This window comes from Leptonychotes weddellii, chromosome 6, assembly GCF_054177405.1.
Source record: "Leptonychotes weddellii isolate Sample4059 chromosome 6, ASM5417740v2, whole genome shotgun sequence".
NCBI lineage: Eukaryota > Metazoa > Chordata > Mammalia > Carnivora > Phocidae > Leptonychotes > Leptonychotes weddellii.
The window spans coordinates 35,799,812-35,821,105 of record NC_138374.1 but is presented as its reverse complement, the minus strand read 5'-3'; the positions used below and the strand labels follow the sequence as shown (position 1 = coordinate 35,821,105).

Sequence of the window (21,294 nt, the reverse complement as noted above, 5' to 3'; positions counted from 1 at the left end):
TGGGTGGCTCAGTTGGTTAAGCGACTGCCTTCGGCTCAGGTCATGATCCTGGAGTCCCGGGATCGAGTCCCACATCGGGCTCCCTGCTCGGCAGGGAGTCTGCTTCTCCCTCTGACCCTCCTCCCTCTCATGCTCTCTGTCTCTCATTCTCTCTGTCTCAAATAAATAAATAAAATCTTTAAAAAAAAAAAAAAAAAAAAGACTAGATGCCAGGGCTTTGCTTGCCAGGTTTTAGAGAATGAGCACTGCCCAAGAAACTGGAAGACTACAGTCAGAGGCGCAGAGCTGCATTTACTCTCTCTGTATTAACAAAAATTCCTGAATTCTTTATTTCCTCATCTATAATAAGGATAATTCTAACTCTGTTTAACTTACAGAGTTATGAAGGCTCAGATGTAACAGGGTTTTATGAATTCTAAAGCCCCACATACAAATGCAAAATAATAATAGTAATAATCTAATGAGCCAGTAATTCACGACCTTTCTGGAGCCTCCCTCTTCCTTCATCACCCCCACATCAATTAACTGCCAAGTCCTACTGACTGATCCAGTAGGAACTTAGATACTCATTACCTCCTCTTAATCACAACTACTAAGCTACCCTGACTCAGCCCTTCGTCCAATCTCCCCCAGAGTGCTACAGTAATCTAACTGCTGCCCTACTGCTGGCCCACCTTCAGTTTCTGCACAAGTACACCCTGGTGTGTCCCTGTTCCACTTGAAAGCTTTCAATGGCTTTTTATTGCCTTTACAATACAGTATAATTCTTTGAACTAATAACCAATTATCTGGCCTTAGATGCTTGTCTAGTCTTCCTTAGCACACATACACACCACCTTGTGTGCATTTTACATACTAGGCAACTCAGCAATTTACTCTTCTTGAGTACCTACCTGTGCTGCCACAGATACAATTTGTGCTACACCTACAATATCTTTCCTACTCATCTATAAAACTTACCTAACCTTTTGATGTCTTGTTCAAACAACATGTTGCTTCAAAGTCTATTCAAACTGATTTGCCAGCTAGAAGGTAACTTTACCTCTTGCAATTTATCTGTACTTTTTTTCACAAGACACTTAAGACTTTCTTCTTTATATTGTAGTTATTTATGGATATGCCTACTAGTGCTTACTAGAAGTTCCTTGAAGATAAGATTTATGGGGGCACCTGGGTGGCTCAGTTAGGCATCTGCCTTCGGCTCAGGTCATGATCGCAGGGTCCTGGGATCGAGCCCCATGTCGGGCTCCCTGCTCAACAGGAAGTCGGTTTCTCCCTCTCCCTCTGCCCACGCATGCATGCGTGCTCTCTCTCTCTCTCTCAAATAAATAAATAAATAAATACTAAAAAAAAAAAAGATTTATGTTGATTCACTATGCCTAGAACACTGATATTCATATGTAACATTCTCAATAAAAATATCTGTTCAATTAACTGAAATTTTCTATCACAAAGCTCATCCTCTTCCTCCTCTCTACTGCCTATGAGAATCTCCACTGCTTAGGGCAAATACTAGAGTTTCTTTCCTTCTTTCTTTGCCTTGTTTTTTTCTTTTTAAGGAAAAGTAAATTAAACTGTATATGGAGTGAGCTTTCTATAATATACCTAAAACTTAATGGGGCTACCTCTAGAGATCCCAAGTCTGAGAGACAGGTTCATATTTCAAAAATTAAAAAGAGGGGCATATAGGTGGCAGTTAGTTAAGCAGCAGAATCTTTGGTTTCGCTCAAGTTGTGTTCTCGGGGTCATGAGATTGAGCCCCGTGTCGGGCTCTGTGCTCAGCATGGAGTCTGCTTGGGACTCTCTCCCTATCCCTCTCTCCCTACCCCCCTGCACACCCTCTTTCTCTCTCTAAAAATAAATAAATCTTTAAAAAAATTAAAAAGAAATAACATAAGTCAGAATTATCAAGATCTTTCAGATCCACTTATTCTTCAGGCATGTCTTTAGACTACAAAATTAAATGTTAGCGAGAAAAAAGCCAATTATAGCACTAAATTATGTAAGGGTAAAAAAATCAACTGGAGAAGGTGAATGTTTCTAACATTTATTTGTGCGTGACTAAGGCTGACACTTTGAAGAGAAGAATGTGACAGCTTACAAGAAAACAAACTCACTCACTCCCCCTTAATTTCAGAAGGCTCATGCAAGTCTGACAGGCCAACCACAGGGTGATCTCTCATGTGTATCATCCATGACAATTACAGCTTCAATAAAAATGTTCCCCAAATTTTAATAAAGCCCTACTGGTTTTCAGGAAATAGCTAGCCTAACATTTTCATATTTAAGAAAGTATATTTCAGAAATTAGTGAATTATTTTGTGCACCTATTTAAGACCGTCTAAAATTGTTATCTTAAGGCAGCAAAAGAGGTACAAAATGAATGTTGTGGAGGATAACAAGGTGATATGAAAGGGTGAGTGCTAACAAGGGTCAGTGCTGGTGGCACAGGGAAGAGAGCTGCACTGAGAAGCCACCCTGACTCTCTATCATCTTTGCTTTGATTTGGTTTTCCTCTTTAAACAGCTATTAAGAGTTCCCCTATGAATTTTCAAAGTGCTATGACTAAATCTGGGGAGCACTGATAAAAATCACAGCTCATTATAAGCATTTGAAATGATTTAAGGATAATGCAAAAGAGGCTTCAAAGTATTTATCTTGTAACTTACACTGGAAATAATCTGTTATTAATTTGATAGTTATTTAATATGGGGTAAATCAGGCTGCTATAGGCACTTCCTCTTCTTCCCCATCATTGGTTGTCAGCAACAGAAGGAAAAAAAGGAAAAACAGTGCTAAGCAGTGGAACCTCCTTTTATTCCAAATCTCCAAGCCCATAGCCAAGCTCGTATTAGACAGTATAGGCAAGAGAAATCAGGAAGGAGGTGAGAAAGGGCTCTCCCAGAGGGTCCTCACAATTCCATTTCTAGCCTCTCCCAATCACTGTTTTGTTGCTCATGACACAACTCTGCACTATTTTCTCTCTTCATTCAGAAAACCAGTCACCATTGCCTTAAAATTCACAGGTTTTGTAGATGGAAATTTCACCATCATGTACTCCTAAATTGAAATAATTAACAACTAATCTGGGAAACACCAATTTAGGAAGAGTATCTTCATCCAGTTCTTAAACTATGCCTCTAATCAACAACTGCCACAATATCTCCTACACAAATTTCATTGGATTATACATGAATAAAATTGTGTAGGTTTATGAAACATGAAGGAAGCTCTTCTCTAAACAGTATTTACTGATAATGACAATCTTTTTTCATGCTAATAATAAAATGCACAGATTATTCTTACCTTAGGACAAAGCATAATAACGCATCCTCATTATCCTCTGTCTCCAAAGAAGAATTTACTTCTCAATACTGTTATGGTAAATGATTATCCTTTAGGGAACAATCCCACACTAGCACAAGATGCTCTGATAGGTCTTTTTCATCTCTCACTCCTATTACCGTATGACTACATGGCCATATCCATCAATCACGTTAGCAAACACCACCAAACCACGACGCTATTACATACAAGCCAAAAGATATTTTCAATACCACAGAGTCACACTGTTATCCATCTTTTATAGCCAGGCAATCAAACTGAACATGACAAGATTTCAGAGAAATAGCTAATGGTAATGTAAGTTTTCTAGTCCTGGAAGCAAGATGAACTTAATTCATTCAAGAAATGTAAGCGAGTAGTAACTTCAATCTTTTACTATAATTTATACTTTTAAATTTAATGAGAATATTTTTGAACTATAAGAAATACTTCAAAATTACTTATTTTTAGTAACTTTTTTTTTTTAAGATTTTATTTATTTATTTGGCAGACAGAGAGAGACAGTGAGAGAGGGAACACAAGCAGGGGGAGTGGGAGAGGGGGAAGCAGGCTTCCCACAGAGCAGGGAGCCCGATGCGGGGCTCAATCCCAGGACCCTGGGATCATGACATGAGCCGAAGGCAGACTCTTAACGACTGAGCCACTCAGGTGTCCCTAGTTTTAAGTAACTTTTAAGATAGTTCAAAGACAGCTTCTCACACACCACTAGAAAAATAATTTGCCATATAAACCAAGTAATGTGCATACATATATATTATAGTGCTTAATTCTTAATTTAATTCTTAAATTATACAGCATGAATTAAAAATCAATATTATTAGTCCAAGCTTCGCTCTTATTAACAAGGCTAAACACACCTATTTTTCCCAAAAAGGTTTGAGGGCACCCCCTGGTGGCAGATTCTTTGGAGGAAAAAATTACGTTAAGTAGTAGAAAACAAATGCTATTACAATGAAAATATCTTTTTTTTTTTTAAGATTTTATTTATTTATTTGACAGAGAGTGACACAGCGAGAGAGGGAACACAAGCAGGGGGAGCAGGAGAGGGAGAAGCAGGCCTCCTGCTGAGCAGGGAGCCGGATGCGGGACTAGATCCCAGGACTCTGGGATCATGACCTGAGCCGAAGGCAGACGCTTTTAACAACTGAGCCACCCAGGTGCCCCACAATGAAAATATCTTTTTAAAAAACTGACCAGACTCTACTCAACAACTCAGTTATTTCAGGCAATATCCAATGTAGAAAAAAATTCAAAATGTGATCAAAGAATGTTAAGAAATCTCTGAAGCTCCCTATGAAAAAATCTGACAACCAGTGGCTTCCAGGTAGTAAGACCAGCAAGATGTCCATCACAGAAGGAACCTGAGAGATGACCCCGTCCAGTACAGAAGAAACCTTTCTAGCCACCAGCCACACGTATTGACTAAGCATTTGAAATGTGGCCAGTGTGACTGAGCAACTGAGTTTCATATTTTATTTCACTTTACTTTTTAAATTTAATTTATTTATTTGACAGAGAAAGCGAGAGAGGGAACACAAGCAGGGGGAGTGGGAGAGGGAGAAGCAGACTTCCCGCCGAGCAGGGAGCCCAATGTAGGGCTTGATCCCAGGACCTTGGGATCATGACCTGAGCCGAAGGCAGACGCTTAATGACTGAGCCACCCAGGTGCCCCTTTATTTCACTTTAAACGGCCACATATGGCTTTGGCTACTGTTTGGACAATACAGATCCAGTCCTATTTGCTACTGTTATTCCATTGCAGAGAAAGTCACCAGAGCAATCCAAGGAAGTTTCAAAAGTTTCCAGACATATGTAGAACTGGACGGTACAAATACATATGACTAAATCTATACCTTTTTGTTTGGGGATTTTTAAGTGCAACTATTTTAATTCAACTGCACTGAGCTACTTTGGGTAACTGCAATTCATTTTAGAATACAAATGAGTTTGAAAACGGTCAGATATTCCTTTTGAAATAATTTTGGCTTTATAGTCTATATAAAACTGAAGATTTGTGACAACTGGTATAGCATTTAGCTGCATCAAATAAAATAGATTAAGAGTTCAGGCTCAATTATCACCTGCAGCATTCATTCTTTTCTTACATGTAGAGAATAAGAAGGTAAATGGGTCCTTGGACTGTGGATTAGCTGAGCTCAGGAATCCAAGAAAGAGAACAGCCCAGGAGGCCCCGCCTCTACTTTATACTTAACTCTAGTAGTGTGTTGCTATTTAGTTCAAGCACCTATTGAGCACTCACTTTGTCTGGGACATCATATTGAGTACTGCGAGCAATAAAGACAGACAACGCAAGGTCTCTGTTCTCTAGAAATTCACTACCTTTTAGGGTAAAAATGTCATATAAACAACCATAAGGGTTGTGTGTGCTGACCGCACTTTTTCTGATACCAACTACCAAACTCAAATGGTCAAGTATCACTTTACACAAATAATTCCTAAATCTTCCATTAAGAAACTGTGGTTTAAGACTCACATTTGTGTGTTAATCTACTCTTCTTGAATATCTTGAATTTAGTTCAAGAAACATTTACTGAGCACCAGCAATAAGCTAGAAAACACTAAGATGCCCTAGAGAAGTTCAGGCTCATGAAGGGCGCAGACACTTTGTAGACAGATCAGGTGTTATGCGACAAGTTCATGGAGGTACTACTGTGAGCACAGAGACGAGTTTTTGGTAGATAAAAATACTTTCCTCTCTGGGAAGAGAGGAAAGAGTTCTTGGAGGAGATAAAGACTGCTGAGTCTGGACAGGTGGATTAAGAGCAAGCCAACAGCATGCCAAGGAATCGTAAGCAACAGTCATTAGAATATCAGGTTTGGAGCAGTGAAGTGGCAAGAAATGATGCTGGAGAAGTGGCAAAGGCAAGGCCATGGAACATCATAAATATCACCCAGGAGAGTTGAAAATAGATGAGGTGCCACATAAGGTTTGAAGATATATGCTTCAGAGAGCTGTGTGTGAGCAGCATGAAGGATGGATTTGAAGGGAGCAACACTGAACATGGGGGTCAGCTGGATGACTGGTGCAATATACCATCTGAGTCATAAAGACGGCATGGATTAGACAAGTATAGTAGAAATAGAGGTGAGGCTCAAGAAGTGCTTAGGAAGTAAAATTATGGTGTCTTAATATAAGAAGCTGACAGAGAAAAAGAGCTGAAGATAGAGATCTGAATGTGCCCAGCATTAAGTGGTATTTAAAGCTCTTGGCACTAGGTTAAGTGATAGGGACATAACAAAGAACAAATCAAATCACAGCCTCCTTCAAGGAAGGCTAAGGGAGATGAACAAGGAAAAAGTCCATAACAGAAGTAACAGGGGCAGTAAAGATGGGCAAGTGTTAATCAGGCCTTTGGGAGAAGGGTGAGGCCAGAAAAGATAAGAGTGACATCTGTATCCTAAAGTATAATTCTATTTTGGACTTGCCGAATTTAAGGAATGGAATAAAACTAGCTTTTCCTTTGAGATAACAAGAAAGAGATGAATAAATAATATTGAAAACCTAAAATAAAGGAACTGAAAAAATTTACCTTTTAGATGTCTCTGAGGTGTGAAGTAGGAACAGATGGACAGTAGAGTGCACGTGAAGATTAGAAAACACTGCGAAGGTTCAGAACCAAAGAGTAATGAGGAAAAATATACACAAGACAGCAAAAAAGAACCAAAGGCCAAGTTAAGATTCAATAACAGGGACTCTCAGTAAGGCCTATCAAAAAAATTTATGATTTATTTCCTGCTTTCCTCCCTCCTTCCTTCCCTTCCTTTTTTTTTCAGTAAAGAGGAAAGGAAACAGGTAGCCAGATGCTATCAGAGTTGAAAACGAGCAGATACTAAAGATCAATGAGAATCAGATGAAAAAACAGACTCCAGGTACCAGGCTGGGCAGGAAGAGAAAGGCAGGGGAGAGCCAACAGACTACAACTGTTTTGCAAGGTGTGTTCCATGGAATACCAGCTATAAGGGAAATCATAAGTTATTATACAGAAAAGGGTACTATTTGTAAGTAAGTTTGGGAAACAATGTTTAATTAAGCAAAACTAAGCAGGTTTCATTACTCTAACACTCCTCAGAACTATTCCCAGTAGGAGAGTAGATTATGCAGCACATTAACTTGACCATTCAATCCTTTATTTACAGTATGTGAGCAACATAACATGGGAAACAGTGGCCCAGAAGAAAAGAGATAGAAGCAGCAGACTTAAAAACAGAGTACAGCAGGAATATGTGAATTGAAGACTAGGAGGCTATGGTAAGAGAGTAGTTCAGAACTCATGACTTCAGTGAAGGAATTGGCCCTGGGGATAACCAGGTCCAAATTGTGACCATACATGGTCATATAGGTTAACACAGTAGTGGGTCTCACATATAGACTCCAGTCAGACTAGTACTAGTTGATGACTAGTGTCATCCACATGAATATCAACCCAAGTTGCTCAAGTTGACATCAATAACAGGGCTTAGAGGGAAAGAGGTGTCAAAGACGGGCAGATAACAAGGAAAGAGGAGACATAACCAGATGGCAAAGGATTCAAGGGAACAAAGGCTGTTGGACATTCGTATGTGACCTCCCAAAGTCAGGGTGCCCGATGCCAGATCTGAGGCCACAGGCCACTAAAGCCACCTTTTTCCAGAGAATTTGTCTTAGCTTCTCTTCTACCTATAATTCAAATCTTTGAACTTAGTGGGCCCCCCTAGCTTTACTCAACTGGGGTCTATGATGATTCTATTCTGCCCCTTTCCCTAAGCATTTCTAGCTGACCTTATGTTTGGGTGGTATGTCTGACTCAGCTCCTCTCTAAGTGGTAAGTCAAGGCTGGCTCTGATAGCATGCGCCACAGGGCACAGATGAAAAAGGAGACCCACGCCAGCCCAGGTCTACAAGCATCACCCTGGGCTTTCACAGATCTAGGACAGGGTTAAACAATTCAACAATGTAGTGGGGTTCAGCACTGGCGGCTGAGGAGAAAAACAACTCCTCTTCAGAGAAGGAAAAACTGCCACTCAGAAAAGCTCCTTCAGCTAAGATAAAAAGTTGAGGGACAGCTACTATTCAAGATGTTTGAAAATAAATGGTAGAGTAGTGCAGTCGTTCTCAAACTTTTATATACATCAGAATTAACTGAGGGCTTGTAAAAACACAGATGGCTGGGCCTTGCCCCAGCAGTTTCTAATTCAGTAGGTCTAGGGTGGGGCAGAATTTACACTTTTAACAAGTTCCCAAGTGATGCTGTCTGCTGGATCAGGGACCGTACCTTGAGAACCACTACAGTAGAGTAGGGTTTCTTGATCTTGGCTCTACTGACCTTTTGGGGTAGATAATTCTGTTATGGGGAGTGTCATCCTGTTCACTGTAAGATGTTAAGTGGCATCCATTGCCTCTGTCTACCAGAGGCCAGTAGCACCCCCCTCCCAGTTGTGAGAACCAAAAATGTCTCCCGGTATTGCCAAGTGTCCCCTGGGAAGCAGAATCACTCTTGAATGAGAGCTACCACAACCAACTATAGTAGTTAAGAGCTGAAATTGGAGTGAGGGGCTCCTGGGTTGAAATCCTGGCTTTATCACTTGAGCAAGTTACTTAAACTCCCTAAGCCTTGGTTTTCAGTTCTTTATTTGTAAAATGGAAATGTTAATGGTGTTTACCTAATGGGGTAGCTGTGATAATTAAATGAGATAAAACATACCACTTACACCATACTTAGTACATAGTAAAGCTCCCAAATACAAGGACTGCCACCGTCGCTATCACAGATAACCAAACAGGATATTACAGCAAACACCAAGGAGATCAAGTACACAGGGGACCTTGGAGAAAGGGTTAAGTTTGGGAGGAGATAGGGCTAAGCCCAGAATGGGTAAAGGTTTGCAAGTGAACTGAAGCTGAAAGTCTGCAACTTAAGCTATCTAAGCTGTCGGCTAGAAGGAAAGGATTATAAAGGAAGACAGATGTCAACTATGGGGAAAGAGGTTGAGTATTTGCTGCTCAACCAGTGAGCTGTGATGTAAGCACTTTTAATATTCCATTCCCAATGGAAGATGCCTTTGTGCTACAGACTGAATGCCTGTGTCTTCCCTAAATTCATATGTTGAAACCTATTCCTGCAATGTGATGGTATTTGGATGTGGAAATTTAGGGAGGTTATTCAAGTCATGAGGGTGAAGACATCTTGAATGGGATCAGTGCCTTTATAAAAGAGACCTTAGAGAGCTCCCTTGCTCCTTCTGCTTTGTGAGGACATAGCAAGAAGACAGCCATCTACGAATCAGGAAGCACAGTCTCACCAAACACCAAATCTGCCAACACTTTGATCTAGGACTTGAGAGCCTCCAGAACTATGAGAAATAAATTTCTGTTGCTTATAAGCCACCCAGTCTATTGTAGTCTGTTACTAGCAGTCTGAATGGACTAAACCACCTTGTTTACCTCTGAGCTGGGCTTCCCAGGACTGAGGTGGATTGTACCAACAGCATCCCTTGGGACTTCATTTGAAAATATTCTATATTTCACTATGCTGGAAATAGTTCTTGTTGCAGAAAGTGTCTTTTTACAGTGCTTTTCAAGTATTCAAAGAGCATCTGAGGCAACAAGGTACTATGCCACTAAGCTTACTAAAAAATTCTTTAACACTATAAAGAATAATTGCTCAGACAGTTTAGAACCTGAATGCCTCGTGCAGTTAATCATTACCTGTCATTGCCATAGCGATAAGTTATGGGTATGTACCTTTCACAAATAGTACCAACAGTAAAATACGGAAAAGATTATTAGCTCAGTCCTCATTAGATGCAGCTACGATGCTACACTGGCACTAATGAAGTACTCCCTGCATCAAGAAGACAATGGACCCATTTAGCCTTCATTACCAAGTTTACTGCATTGTTGTTACAGACCACACATTGAAACAGTTTATAAATTTGAAAAACAGATTTACATTCTGTTTTTATTTCCTTTTATCTTCAGATATTATATACCACAAAATCTTTCTGGTTGCTAAATATGGGATCTTACATGTAAATAAAAGTGTTAGCAGCTTACCTAAAAGAAACATAGTAGGAGCATAAGAAGAGTATATGTAAATTAATTAGCAGGAATTATAAATAAAGGCATTACAGTCAACTGAATAAAAACAAAACAAAAAACACTTCAAACTAGTTGATAGAAATATAAATCATGAAAAAGATTAAAACACAGAATTATTATCACCACTCTAACAGAGTAAATTTCTGGATAATAAAATCAATGCCACAGCAACATTTAAAAGTAATGGCTTCCATAGCTATTTGAACCAAATGATTAAGGTTGGAGTCACAGGACACTAATGTACTAGCTTTATTTCCTTATTGGAATAAAGAAGAAATTCCACTGAATGGATTTTCACTTTTGGGTATCTATACTTTCCATCCTCCTTGTCCTCTACACACATAAATACAACACAGACAGTGTTTCACAAACACAAAATAACACTAACTTCATCAATGACCCAGTGCATGGAGACTAAGACTGATCATCCATAATAACTCAACAAGTTTATAAAGCAAGGTGCCTAGTTCCAACTGGAGCAATCAGTCCTATGGAATATGTGCCATTTAAAATAAATCATGAATCTGATACTCTCAACATATGCTCTGATCCAAAAGCATACCTTAACCAAACTAGGGGGGAAAGTCCATATTTCATATATGAGTCTAAAATTTAATATTTTAGTGACTATGATTAGCTCTCTTTTGGCTCCTACAGTTCTCATGAATTAAATTAAGTCAAAAGCTGTAAAGCAATGCAGACCTTATTGTTTGTAGAGACTGTGAGTCACCAGGGGAAGAAGTCCAAAAAGGCTAAATTTCCACTGAACTCCAAATCAGAGGTTTGAAAGCTAGAGAAATAAAGACATTAGCTGTAGTCTTATGAAACATTCAAGGCTGCTTTCATTTGATTAGGAATTTGCTACAGGCTCTTTGTGACAAATATAACAAGGACACTTTAAATCTTTTAAGCTTAGACGAAAGATCCAGAAAACAGATTAGCTATGAAGAATTGCATTTAGAATTGGAAGCTAACGAGTAATGTGTTTATATACATTCAGAAGGTTACTTCTGCATTACCAAAAAAAAAAAAAAGGCTATTGTGGCTGCAATCTTTACTGGTTATTGGTTAAGGAAAATTGCTCTGATTTGAAATAGTGATTACAACAACCTGTTGCCTTATATCACCATTTCCCAAACTACTCTAGAAAACACTAATGTTCCATGATATGTTTATAGAGATGGGGGGGGGGGCGGCACTGTGGAGAGAGAAAAAAGAAAAAAATCCTCTAATATTTTTGTTCTAAAATTTTTAACAGAGAAAAAAATACTAAGCACATCTGACATAGTTATTATTAGATAGGCTGCCCTTAATAGTATGTCATGCCCCAGAAAGCCAGGGAGTCCACAAGATACCACTTATACACAAATGTATTGATATTTAAGTGATACATAAACATGCTACTATTATGTTTTAGGCTATTTAATGAGAAATGATTTATGCTATAATTTTTGCCTAATAATTTTAACATACTTTAACTTTTTTAAAGATTTTTTTTTTTTTTATTTTGAGAGAGAGAATGAGAGACAGAGAGCATGAGAGGGAGAAGCAGACTCCCTGCCGAGCAGGGAGCCCGATGCGGGACTTGATCCCGGGACTCCAGGATCATGACCTGAGCCGAAGGCAGTTGCTTAACCAACTGAGCCACCCAGGTGCCCAACATACTTTAACTTTTTAATCACAATTTCTTCCAGTCATAACATTATACATGTAAGATGAACTTTTTCTATAATCTATTTTAATACAAGCTTATATTTTTTCTGTTATGTCAATAATTATCATTTTTAAAGTTCCCAATAATTATAATTTTAATGTAGTGTTCACATGAGTTCAAAATACTATTTTAGTTAAACACAGGTATAACAGTATATCCCTCAATTTTGGAGACAATACATTCTGATGTAATTGTCTTTAAATTTAATTACTTATGAAGAACTCTGAAGGAAAAGGCATAATTTGCTCCACTTAGTTTGCATCCTTCAAAACTCAATATGACTCCCATTTACCTTTTAAAGTTAAGTAGCACACTAAAAAATGCTAGTTCATTACTGATGGATTTATACACCCTCATTTATGGGGAAAAAGGCTTTACACCCAGCCTTTCTCTGACAAGTCATAGGATACCAGCTGATAGGATAACACATATACAGTATTTTAATAACTACAACAAAAGTAAAAGATGCACAGTCTCTGAGTTGTAATAAAGGATTTATTGCATATGTATGAGGTATAGACTTCATGCTGTATTTACTAAAAAACAACAACAACAACAACAAAAACCTGTGGCTTTCAAAGAGGAATATATTACTAGTCTAATCACGGTAACAAAACCTTTCTACTTTAAAGTGTTTTTCCATTTTTTATTTGTAAATTCTTCATTCCTGTACTCCTATCTCTCACTCTCTTTTAGCAGTCACAGATGTGATAATAATAAAAATAATAAAAACCCCTCATTTTGTTATTTATGGCAGCCTTTATAAACCAACAGAAGCAAGGAAATAAGAGGCCTAGTCATTCTTATCTTTTCTATTCCAGACACAAAACTAAACATGGAAATGAAAATAAAATAGTCACTAAAAACTTTAGGTTTCCTTTCAACAACTAATCCATTTGCTGAAAAAGTTTGCTACATAAGTCAGTTTTAGAATTTGAACTTCTTTATACTGAATAAATTAACATTCACATTTATTGTGAAGTATATATTCAAAATGTACACAAAATACGTACGTATAATCTAATGAATATTTATAAAGCAAACATCCATTTTTTACTACCACCCAAGTCCAGACACAGCAGCCAGGATCACAGAAACAGAAGTAATCTCTCCACATTATACCACAGGAGCTTTAATGTGGCATGTGAATTACAAAGTTAACTCACTGAGAAGGAAAAGAAATAGTGCCACATGTGTTGTAATATGGAACTATTTAAAACATCTCTAAAATGCATTAATAGAGGACCTTTTTAAATATATAGGACATTTTGTAAAATTTTCCTGTGAAAAAAATGCGAGTAATAACAATCCATTTAGAATACAAATTATAGAAGTGCCTGAATTTAATTTTGTGGAACACCACACAGGAGGGCCATAAAACACAGACTATTTGTTCCTAGCACTTCCAACATCTGACAATGAGGAAGGCCAATATTAGCACTCAAGACGCAAAAACACTAAATAACGGCCATTTCAACTCACTAGCATCTAAATATTTAAGTATAAATTACAAAATAACAGATCTCTGTGATCTTTGCTGGGTTCTGGCAAAAGTAAAAACTCCCTTTCATCTCAAATTAATTATGCTCACAAAGCAGGATTAACAGGATTCTGGGTTTCTTACTTCTTGCACTAGATACTAGTGTATAGCTAAAACTATACCATGGAATGACACTAAATGACTGTGGATATTAACACCTCCTGTTCTGAAGGTTTCGTTACAAAATCTAATACACACAGAATTAGCCAAAGCAAGGTTGTTTTTTTTTTTAATTTTTATTTATTTATTTGACAGAGAGAGAGAGACAGCGAGAGAGGGAACACAAGCAGGAGGAGTGGGAGAGGGAGAAGCAAACTTCCTGCCGAGCAGGGAGCCCGATGTGGGGCTCGATCCCAGGACGCCGGGATCATGACCCGAGCTGAAGGCAGACGCTTAAGCGAGTGAGCCACCTAGGCGCTCCAAAGCAAGGTTTTAAGGAGATAAATTTTAATAAATTTTAACAGTCCCAAAATAAACTTAACTTCTGCAGTTAAAATATTAAGTTGATATGATGTTAAACTTAAACTTCATTTTTTTCTTAGCAAAGCAAGGCATGCAGAGTTCAATGTGACATTTAAGTAAACAATTTCCAAATACTGCTAATAAGCAACATTTAAGAACACTTTTTAAAGTACTCCTACTCTAAAATGTGGACATAGATAATGCAAAGCAAATATAATTCATTTATAATTTAAAATCTAGCTAAACAATTGTTTCCCTTGTACTAAAGATCTCTTTTCCTCCTCCAATCCTACTAACACATATGTCTTTAACCACTACAAGCCTGGACAATGTTATCCTTGTGGGCTGTGATGTAGTAAAGATCTATATTAATATCCTTGGAGATCTGATGGACAGAAAAACACACAACTGTTTTAAACACCCAAGGACTTCTGTTAAGGGCGCCTGGGTGGCTCAGTTGGTTAAGCGACTGCCTTCGGCTCAGGTCATGATCCTGGAGTCCCTGGATCGAGTCCCGCATCAGGCTCGCTGCTCAGCGGGGAGTCTGCTTCTCCCTCTGACCCTCCCCCCTCTCATGCTCTCTCTCTATCTCATTCTCTCTCAAATAAATAAATAAAATCTTAAAAAAAAAAAAAAAAGGACTTCTGTTAAGTACACTGATGACAATGGAAAAGCAAAGAGTCACAGGGAAAAACACCCCTGAATCTCTAGATATGCTTTATACAAACAGATGTCCTTAAATCTCTAACACTGGAATAGCTGAGCAAATGATCTATCAGTTTGATGGAATATTATATAAGCATTAAGATTAAAGATGATAAAGCTATGTAACACAATTTTATAATATAACCTAAAACATCTTAAATATACTTTTATATCTAGATATAACTATAAAATACTACATATAAGTGCAAAGACTTGAAGAAAATAAGAAATGAGTATTTGGTACAGTTATAGGGACTCCTCCAACCATCTGTATGTTTACAAAGTAAATAAAAATCAGAAGGTCAAAAATGCAATGCCTCCTCTCTCTAAAGAACTATAAAACTATCATCAGCACCTTGGTAATCACCTCATATTTATGGTCTATACTAAGCACACCAAAACTTGCTATATATTACCCTTCTGGGCAAGGTCACCTGATAAAAGGGAAACAAGGTCCTGTCTGAGTAGTTTCATTAAGAAGAGAGAGAAAAAATGACTACCTCATAGCAAGGTGACAGAGGTATTTTAACCAATTTTACTGCCATTGTCAAGTGTCAAATTTAACATTACTTTTTACCAAAATTAACAACTGTATCCAATTCAAACCCAGAAAATTACAAAATGCAAATAGACCATGTATAAATTACAATTTAAGTGACAAAGATGATATCAGTTTGGTCAACTTTACATGAAAAATTATATCTCTGTAAGAGTAAGAGATATATAGATTCAAGAATATTCTGATACAGACATAAGCCTTCTATTACTTTATGCCTGCCACTGAGCATCATATGGATCAAAAGCTTGATAAAGGAACTCTGAAATTACTGGTCCTATCTCAAAATACAAAATTGGTTTGGATTCTATTAATATGATTATAAAAATTACCCTCCACAACTAACTCCTTGAAGAAATTAATAAGCTGACCCTAAAATTCACATGGAAATGCAAAAGATCCACAACGGCCAAGACAAACTAGAAAAAGAACAAAGTTGGAGGATTCACGCTTCCCAGTTTAAAACTTACTTCAAAGTTTAGTAATCAAGACTGTGTGATAGTGGCATAAAGACAGACATCTAGATCAATAGAACAGAACTGAGGAGGCCAGATAAATTTTTATGGTCAAATGGTTTTTGAAAAAATGCCAAGAAAAGTCAATAGGGATAGAAGAGTCTTTTCAACAAATGGTTTGGAGACAACCAGATACCCACTACAAAATAATGAAATCAGATATCTACCTTGTACAGTATATGAAAATTAACAAAAAATGGATACTCAGCTGCAAAACAATAAAAGTGGGCCCCTAATTCATACCATATACGTAAATTAACATAAAATGGATCATGGTATAAGAGCTAAAACCATAAAATTCTTAGAAACAAACAAAAGAGTAAATCTTTCTGACCTCACATTAGCTTCTTAGATATGACAACAAAAATAGAAACAAAAGAAAAAAATAAATTAGAATTTATCAAAATTAAAAATTTTTGTGCTTCAAAGGATACCACTAAGAAAATGAAAAGACAACCTATAAAATAGGAGAAAATATCTACAAATCACATATATGATAAGGAACTTATGACTTAAAGGACACTCACAACTCAGTAAAAAAAAAAAAAATGTTTTAAAGGGCAAAGGATTTGAATGGATATTTCTCAAAAGAAGATACAGAAATGGTCAAAAGCCATGTGAAAAGATGTTCAACATCATTAGTCATTAGAGAAATGCAAATCAAACCACAATGATACTTCTTCACACCAACTAGAATGGCTAAAATCAAAAGGACACACATTAACAAGCAAGAATGTGGAGAAACTGGAATCCTTTTGCAATGCTGGTAGGACTGTAAAATAAGGCAGCCACTTTGATAAATAGTTTTGACAGTTCCTTAAAATATAAAATAACAAGTTACCACATAACCTAGCAATTCCTAGGTATATATTCAAGGGAGTGAAAAAATAGGCCCACACAAAAACCTATACATGAATGTTCACAGCAACACTAATAGTAATAGCCAAAAAGTGGAAACAACCCAAATAGCCATCAACTGATGAATGGATAAACAACATGTGGCATACTCATACAATGGATTATTATTCAGCAATAAAAAGGTATAAAGTATTAACATATGCTACAACACAGATGAACCTTGTAACATTGTGCTAAGTGAAAGAAGTCAGTGCATTTAACAGGCTATTTGCATATTTCCTTTAACTATTTCTCCTCTACACCTTTTATACTCAACCACCCAAATACTATGTCCTCTATAATATCTGCCCCATGATCCCCTTCCAGGACCCACTAGACTCTATTAAACCATTTCTTCCACTCTGACTAATTATTACAGTCATCTATGGACATGTTCAGGGCTCCCTGCTTTCTGGTAAGACTGTCAATCAGTTCTGTATCTTTAATAAAACAGTGGCTTATATATAAGGGTGTTCAGTGTTCTTAAGGGATAAACGTCATTACAATAAAAAGAACACAGGCTTTAAGTCCGACTCTTGATCTGAGCTCAGGTCTTGATCTCAGGGTTGTGAGTTCAAGCCCTGCATTGAGCTCCACACTGGAGGTGGAGCCCACTTTAAAAAAAAAAAAAAAAAGAACGTGGAATTTGGAATTTAAAGTCTAAGAGTCCTTCATGTATTCAATGAATGGTTACTGGTCACCTATTTTGTACTTGAACTGAATTGAACTCAAATCTAGATCTCCCAATACTTCATTGGTGAACTCATTCAATATTTATGTAATGTTGAGCAAGTTACTTAAGCTCTCTCTAAATCTACCTTCCTCTCTAAATTGTGCTATCTATCCTTCACAAAAGTTTGAGGATTGGGGCACCTGGGTGGCTCAGTCGGCTAAGCGGCTGCCTTTGGCTCAGGTCATGATCCCAGGGTCCTGGGATCAAGCCCCACATTGGGCTCCTTGCTCAGCAGAGCCTGCTTTTCCTTCTCCCTCTCTCTCTGCCTGCCTGCCACTCTCCCTGCTTGTGCTCTCTCTCTCACTATCTCTCTCTCTGTGTCAAATAAATAAAATCTTAAAAAAAAAAAGTGAGGATTAAATTCAATATTATATTCCTTTTCGTACATACGTCTTCAATAAATGCAATTTCCTTTTTCTTCCTTTCCTCAAAAGTAGCTGAACACATTTCTTTTGGTCTGTGAAAATATGTGGTAGATAGAGGATATACCCAGGAGAAAAATGATCTCAAACTTTAAAAGCAAGTTAATTTCAAATTTATATTATAAACCCCACGTTTTATTTGTAAAATTACCTGTTTATAGAGTCTGAGAAGTAATGTCATTTGAACTGGAGAGCTCTCATTCTCACAATGATACCACTATAGTTGCTAGAAAATTACTTTATCCTAACCAAAATTTGCTTTTCCAAGAGGCTTGAATGTCTTATAGGAACACTTTCTTAGGCAACAAATTTAGCAAATATAATAAGCCCTTATACTCTGCAGAAGATACTGTACAGGGTGCTTTATGTGTTAATTACACTTTCCAAATGAGATGTCACCTTTCTTTGAATTTCCATGCAAATTTTATTTATTATTTTTTTAAGCTTTTATTTATTTATTCGAGAGAGAGAGAGAGAGAGAGAGCGTGGGGGGAGGAGTAGAGGGAGAGGGACAAGCAGATACCACACTGAGCATGGAGCCCAAGGCAGGGCTCGATCTCAGGATCCCGAGACCATGACCTGAGTTGAAACCAAGAGTCGGAGGCTTAACCAACGGAGCCACCTAGGCACCCCTCCATGCAATTTTTTTTTCATGCAATTTTTAAATTTATCTTGTGGCACTCCCTCTTTGCCTTGCTTTTATTCTTCTAACACAACTATGAAACCAGTATTCTTACCCATTAAAATGGTATACTAAATTACTACAATTTCCTATGGAAAATGATTCTAGAGCATAAATAAACCCCAGGCTATATTTAGTGCTCTTTGACCTAGCCATCTAATTTCTGGGAATCAAAGACACAATATTGAATTTGGGAAAACATACAGGCATATATGCACATATATGTGTGTGTATACATATACATACACGTATATACATAAACATGTTACTACAGTAGAAATAAGAACAGAGAAAAACTGGATGCAACCTAGATGTTTCTAGTCATGAAATATCATATAGCCATTAATAATGTTGATGATGGTACAAAAACTTAACAGGGCATTATGAGAGATTAAAGCAAAATTCAAAATTAGTTCCTAAAACATAAATATAACAGGAAATATTTCTCACAAAAATAAAGGACAATAATTATGTTATTGTGACAGATTTATGGGTATTTTCTCAAAATTTGTAAACACATATTTTCATAAGTTAAAAAAATAAGCATACTTTTACCTTATCCCAGAAATCAACCAAAGCTGTAAAGTCCCATTTCTTAGAATATGCCACATTGTATTTCAGGATAGCATCCTATGGAAAAAGCATAAACAAAACCTCATGATATAGTCAAGTAAATTATCTATGAATACCCTTTCTCCTTTATGAACTACTTCCAGTAAACTTCTTAATCAGCATTAAGCTTCCTCCTACCATTAGCTACTCCATATCAGTAGCTATGAACAAACAGAATACACACTAATTTCTTATTCACTTAAGAAAAATGAGATTAGACAGGTCAAGCAATAGGAAAAAAATCATAACTCCAACGCTTGCATTATAAACAGAGGTGATACACTCAATGGACAAAAATTGGATCTTGGAGATAAAAAAAAATTAAATATCATAATGACTGTTGGCTATCAATAGATTCACACCATACATGCAAATATACAGTGTATTTGCAGTATTAAAATTTCATGAGAAGAGTAAATTAGGGAAAAATGTCTAAAAAGGCTTCCCAGGAGAGATGGCAATAATGAAAAAAAGATTGAGAAACATTGCTCTAAGCCATAAAATGGTCTTTTTTCCTTTATTATCAGCTGTTTTTATAAGCTACATATAAATGGCTATCTTTCCCCATCAGTTCATATAAACTATATATTTATGTAGAGAGAAAAGTGAAAATAGCACGCCATCTACTGGTGTGACATCTAACTGACTAGGCAGTACTTTATTCTTGGTTAACGGTGATAAAAACAAAACAGGCCCCAAAAGGAGTCAATTATGCTAAACCGTACTTCTCCAGAGACTTGACTTAATTACAGTTTCAGCCTCTCCCACAAATGGAATCTTAAACCAGTCAATGAGGAATCACCTGGTCAGCACTAGATAGTTCATGATAGAACTCTCCATCCCCTAAAGGAAAATGACTGCCACAACCAATCTTTTTCCTAGTACAACTTACTTGCTTCCAGTCCCTTCTGCCTATAAGTCTTTCATTTTGTACAGCATCTTAGAGTGCCTTTCCATCTGCTAGATAAGGCCCTGCCTGATTCATAAATCATTGAATAAAGCCAGTAAGATCTTTAAAGTTTACTCAGATGAATTTTATTTAATACCAGAGTGGGGTGTGCATAAGACAATCCATTAGTTATGCAGAAAGAACTATTATGGTTGATCCAGGTACAACACAAGAATTGAAAATCTGCATGTAACTTTTGACTCCCTCCAAAAACTTACCTACTAATAGCCCACCGTTGGCCAGAGCCTGATAACATAGTCAATTAACACATATTTTGTATGTTACATGTATTATATACTGCATTCTTATAATCAAGTAAGCTGCAGAAAAGAAAATATTAATAAAATTATAAGGAAAATACATTTACAGTACTGTATTATCCAAAAAAATCTGCACAGGAGACTGGTGCAGTTCAAACCTGTGTTGTTCAAGGGTCAATCGTATTTATAATTATATTTTATCTCATCCTTTTAAATTTCTATTTTGGTTATATTTTATAATGTATATATTACTAAAGTAATACACATTGAATTTATAAGCAACTATTTATATTTATAATATACATCTCCAATTTTTTTACTGAAGGTGTATGTAAGTTGAAAAAACACTGTTAGATTACTTGACTAAGTTTTTAAAAATTAATACTCTGCCAAAAATTAATACTCAGCTGCCTGAAAAATACTTCATGCCATATAAACAAACACCAAGCACCTAGATTAAAAAGTAAACCAACAATATATATTTACTTGGAATCAGGAGATATCTAATTTCCTTCAAAACATCAATCATAAGATAATAGGGCAAAAGGAGTTTATTTTTCTTACAACCACATGCAAAATTTTCCATTAAGAAAAGATTTTAAGGGGGGCGCCTGGGTGGCTCAGTCGTTAAGCGTCTGCCTTCGGCTCAGGTCATGGTCCCAGGGTCCTGGGATCGAGCCCCGCATCGGGCTCCCTGCTCAGCGGGAAGCCTGCTTCTCCCTCTCCTACTCCCCCTGCTTGTGTTCCCTCTCGCTATGTTTCTCTCTGTCAAATAAATAAAATCTTTAAAAAAAAAAAAAAAA

General features: G+C 37.0%; 1 protein-coding gene across 8 annotated transcripts in view; it reads right to left on the bottom strand.

Annotated features, from left to right (window-relative positions):
• The window catches only part of PARG (poly(ADP-ribose) glycohydrolase), a 98,928-nt gene that overhangs the window by 60,406 nt on the left and 17,228 nt on the right, over nucleotides 1-21,294 (bottom strand). For all 8 annotated transcript variants that reach the window (XM_081823911.1, XM_081823909.1, XM_081823907.1 and 5 more), the window contains one exon: nucleotides 19,226-19,300. In XM_081823911.1, coding sequence (XP_081680037.1) covers nucleotides 19,226-19,300 — 75 coding nt within the window. The remainder of the gene's footprint in view (nucleotides 1-19,225; nucleotides 19,301-21,294) is intronic.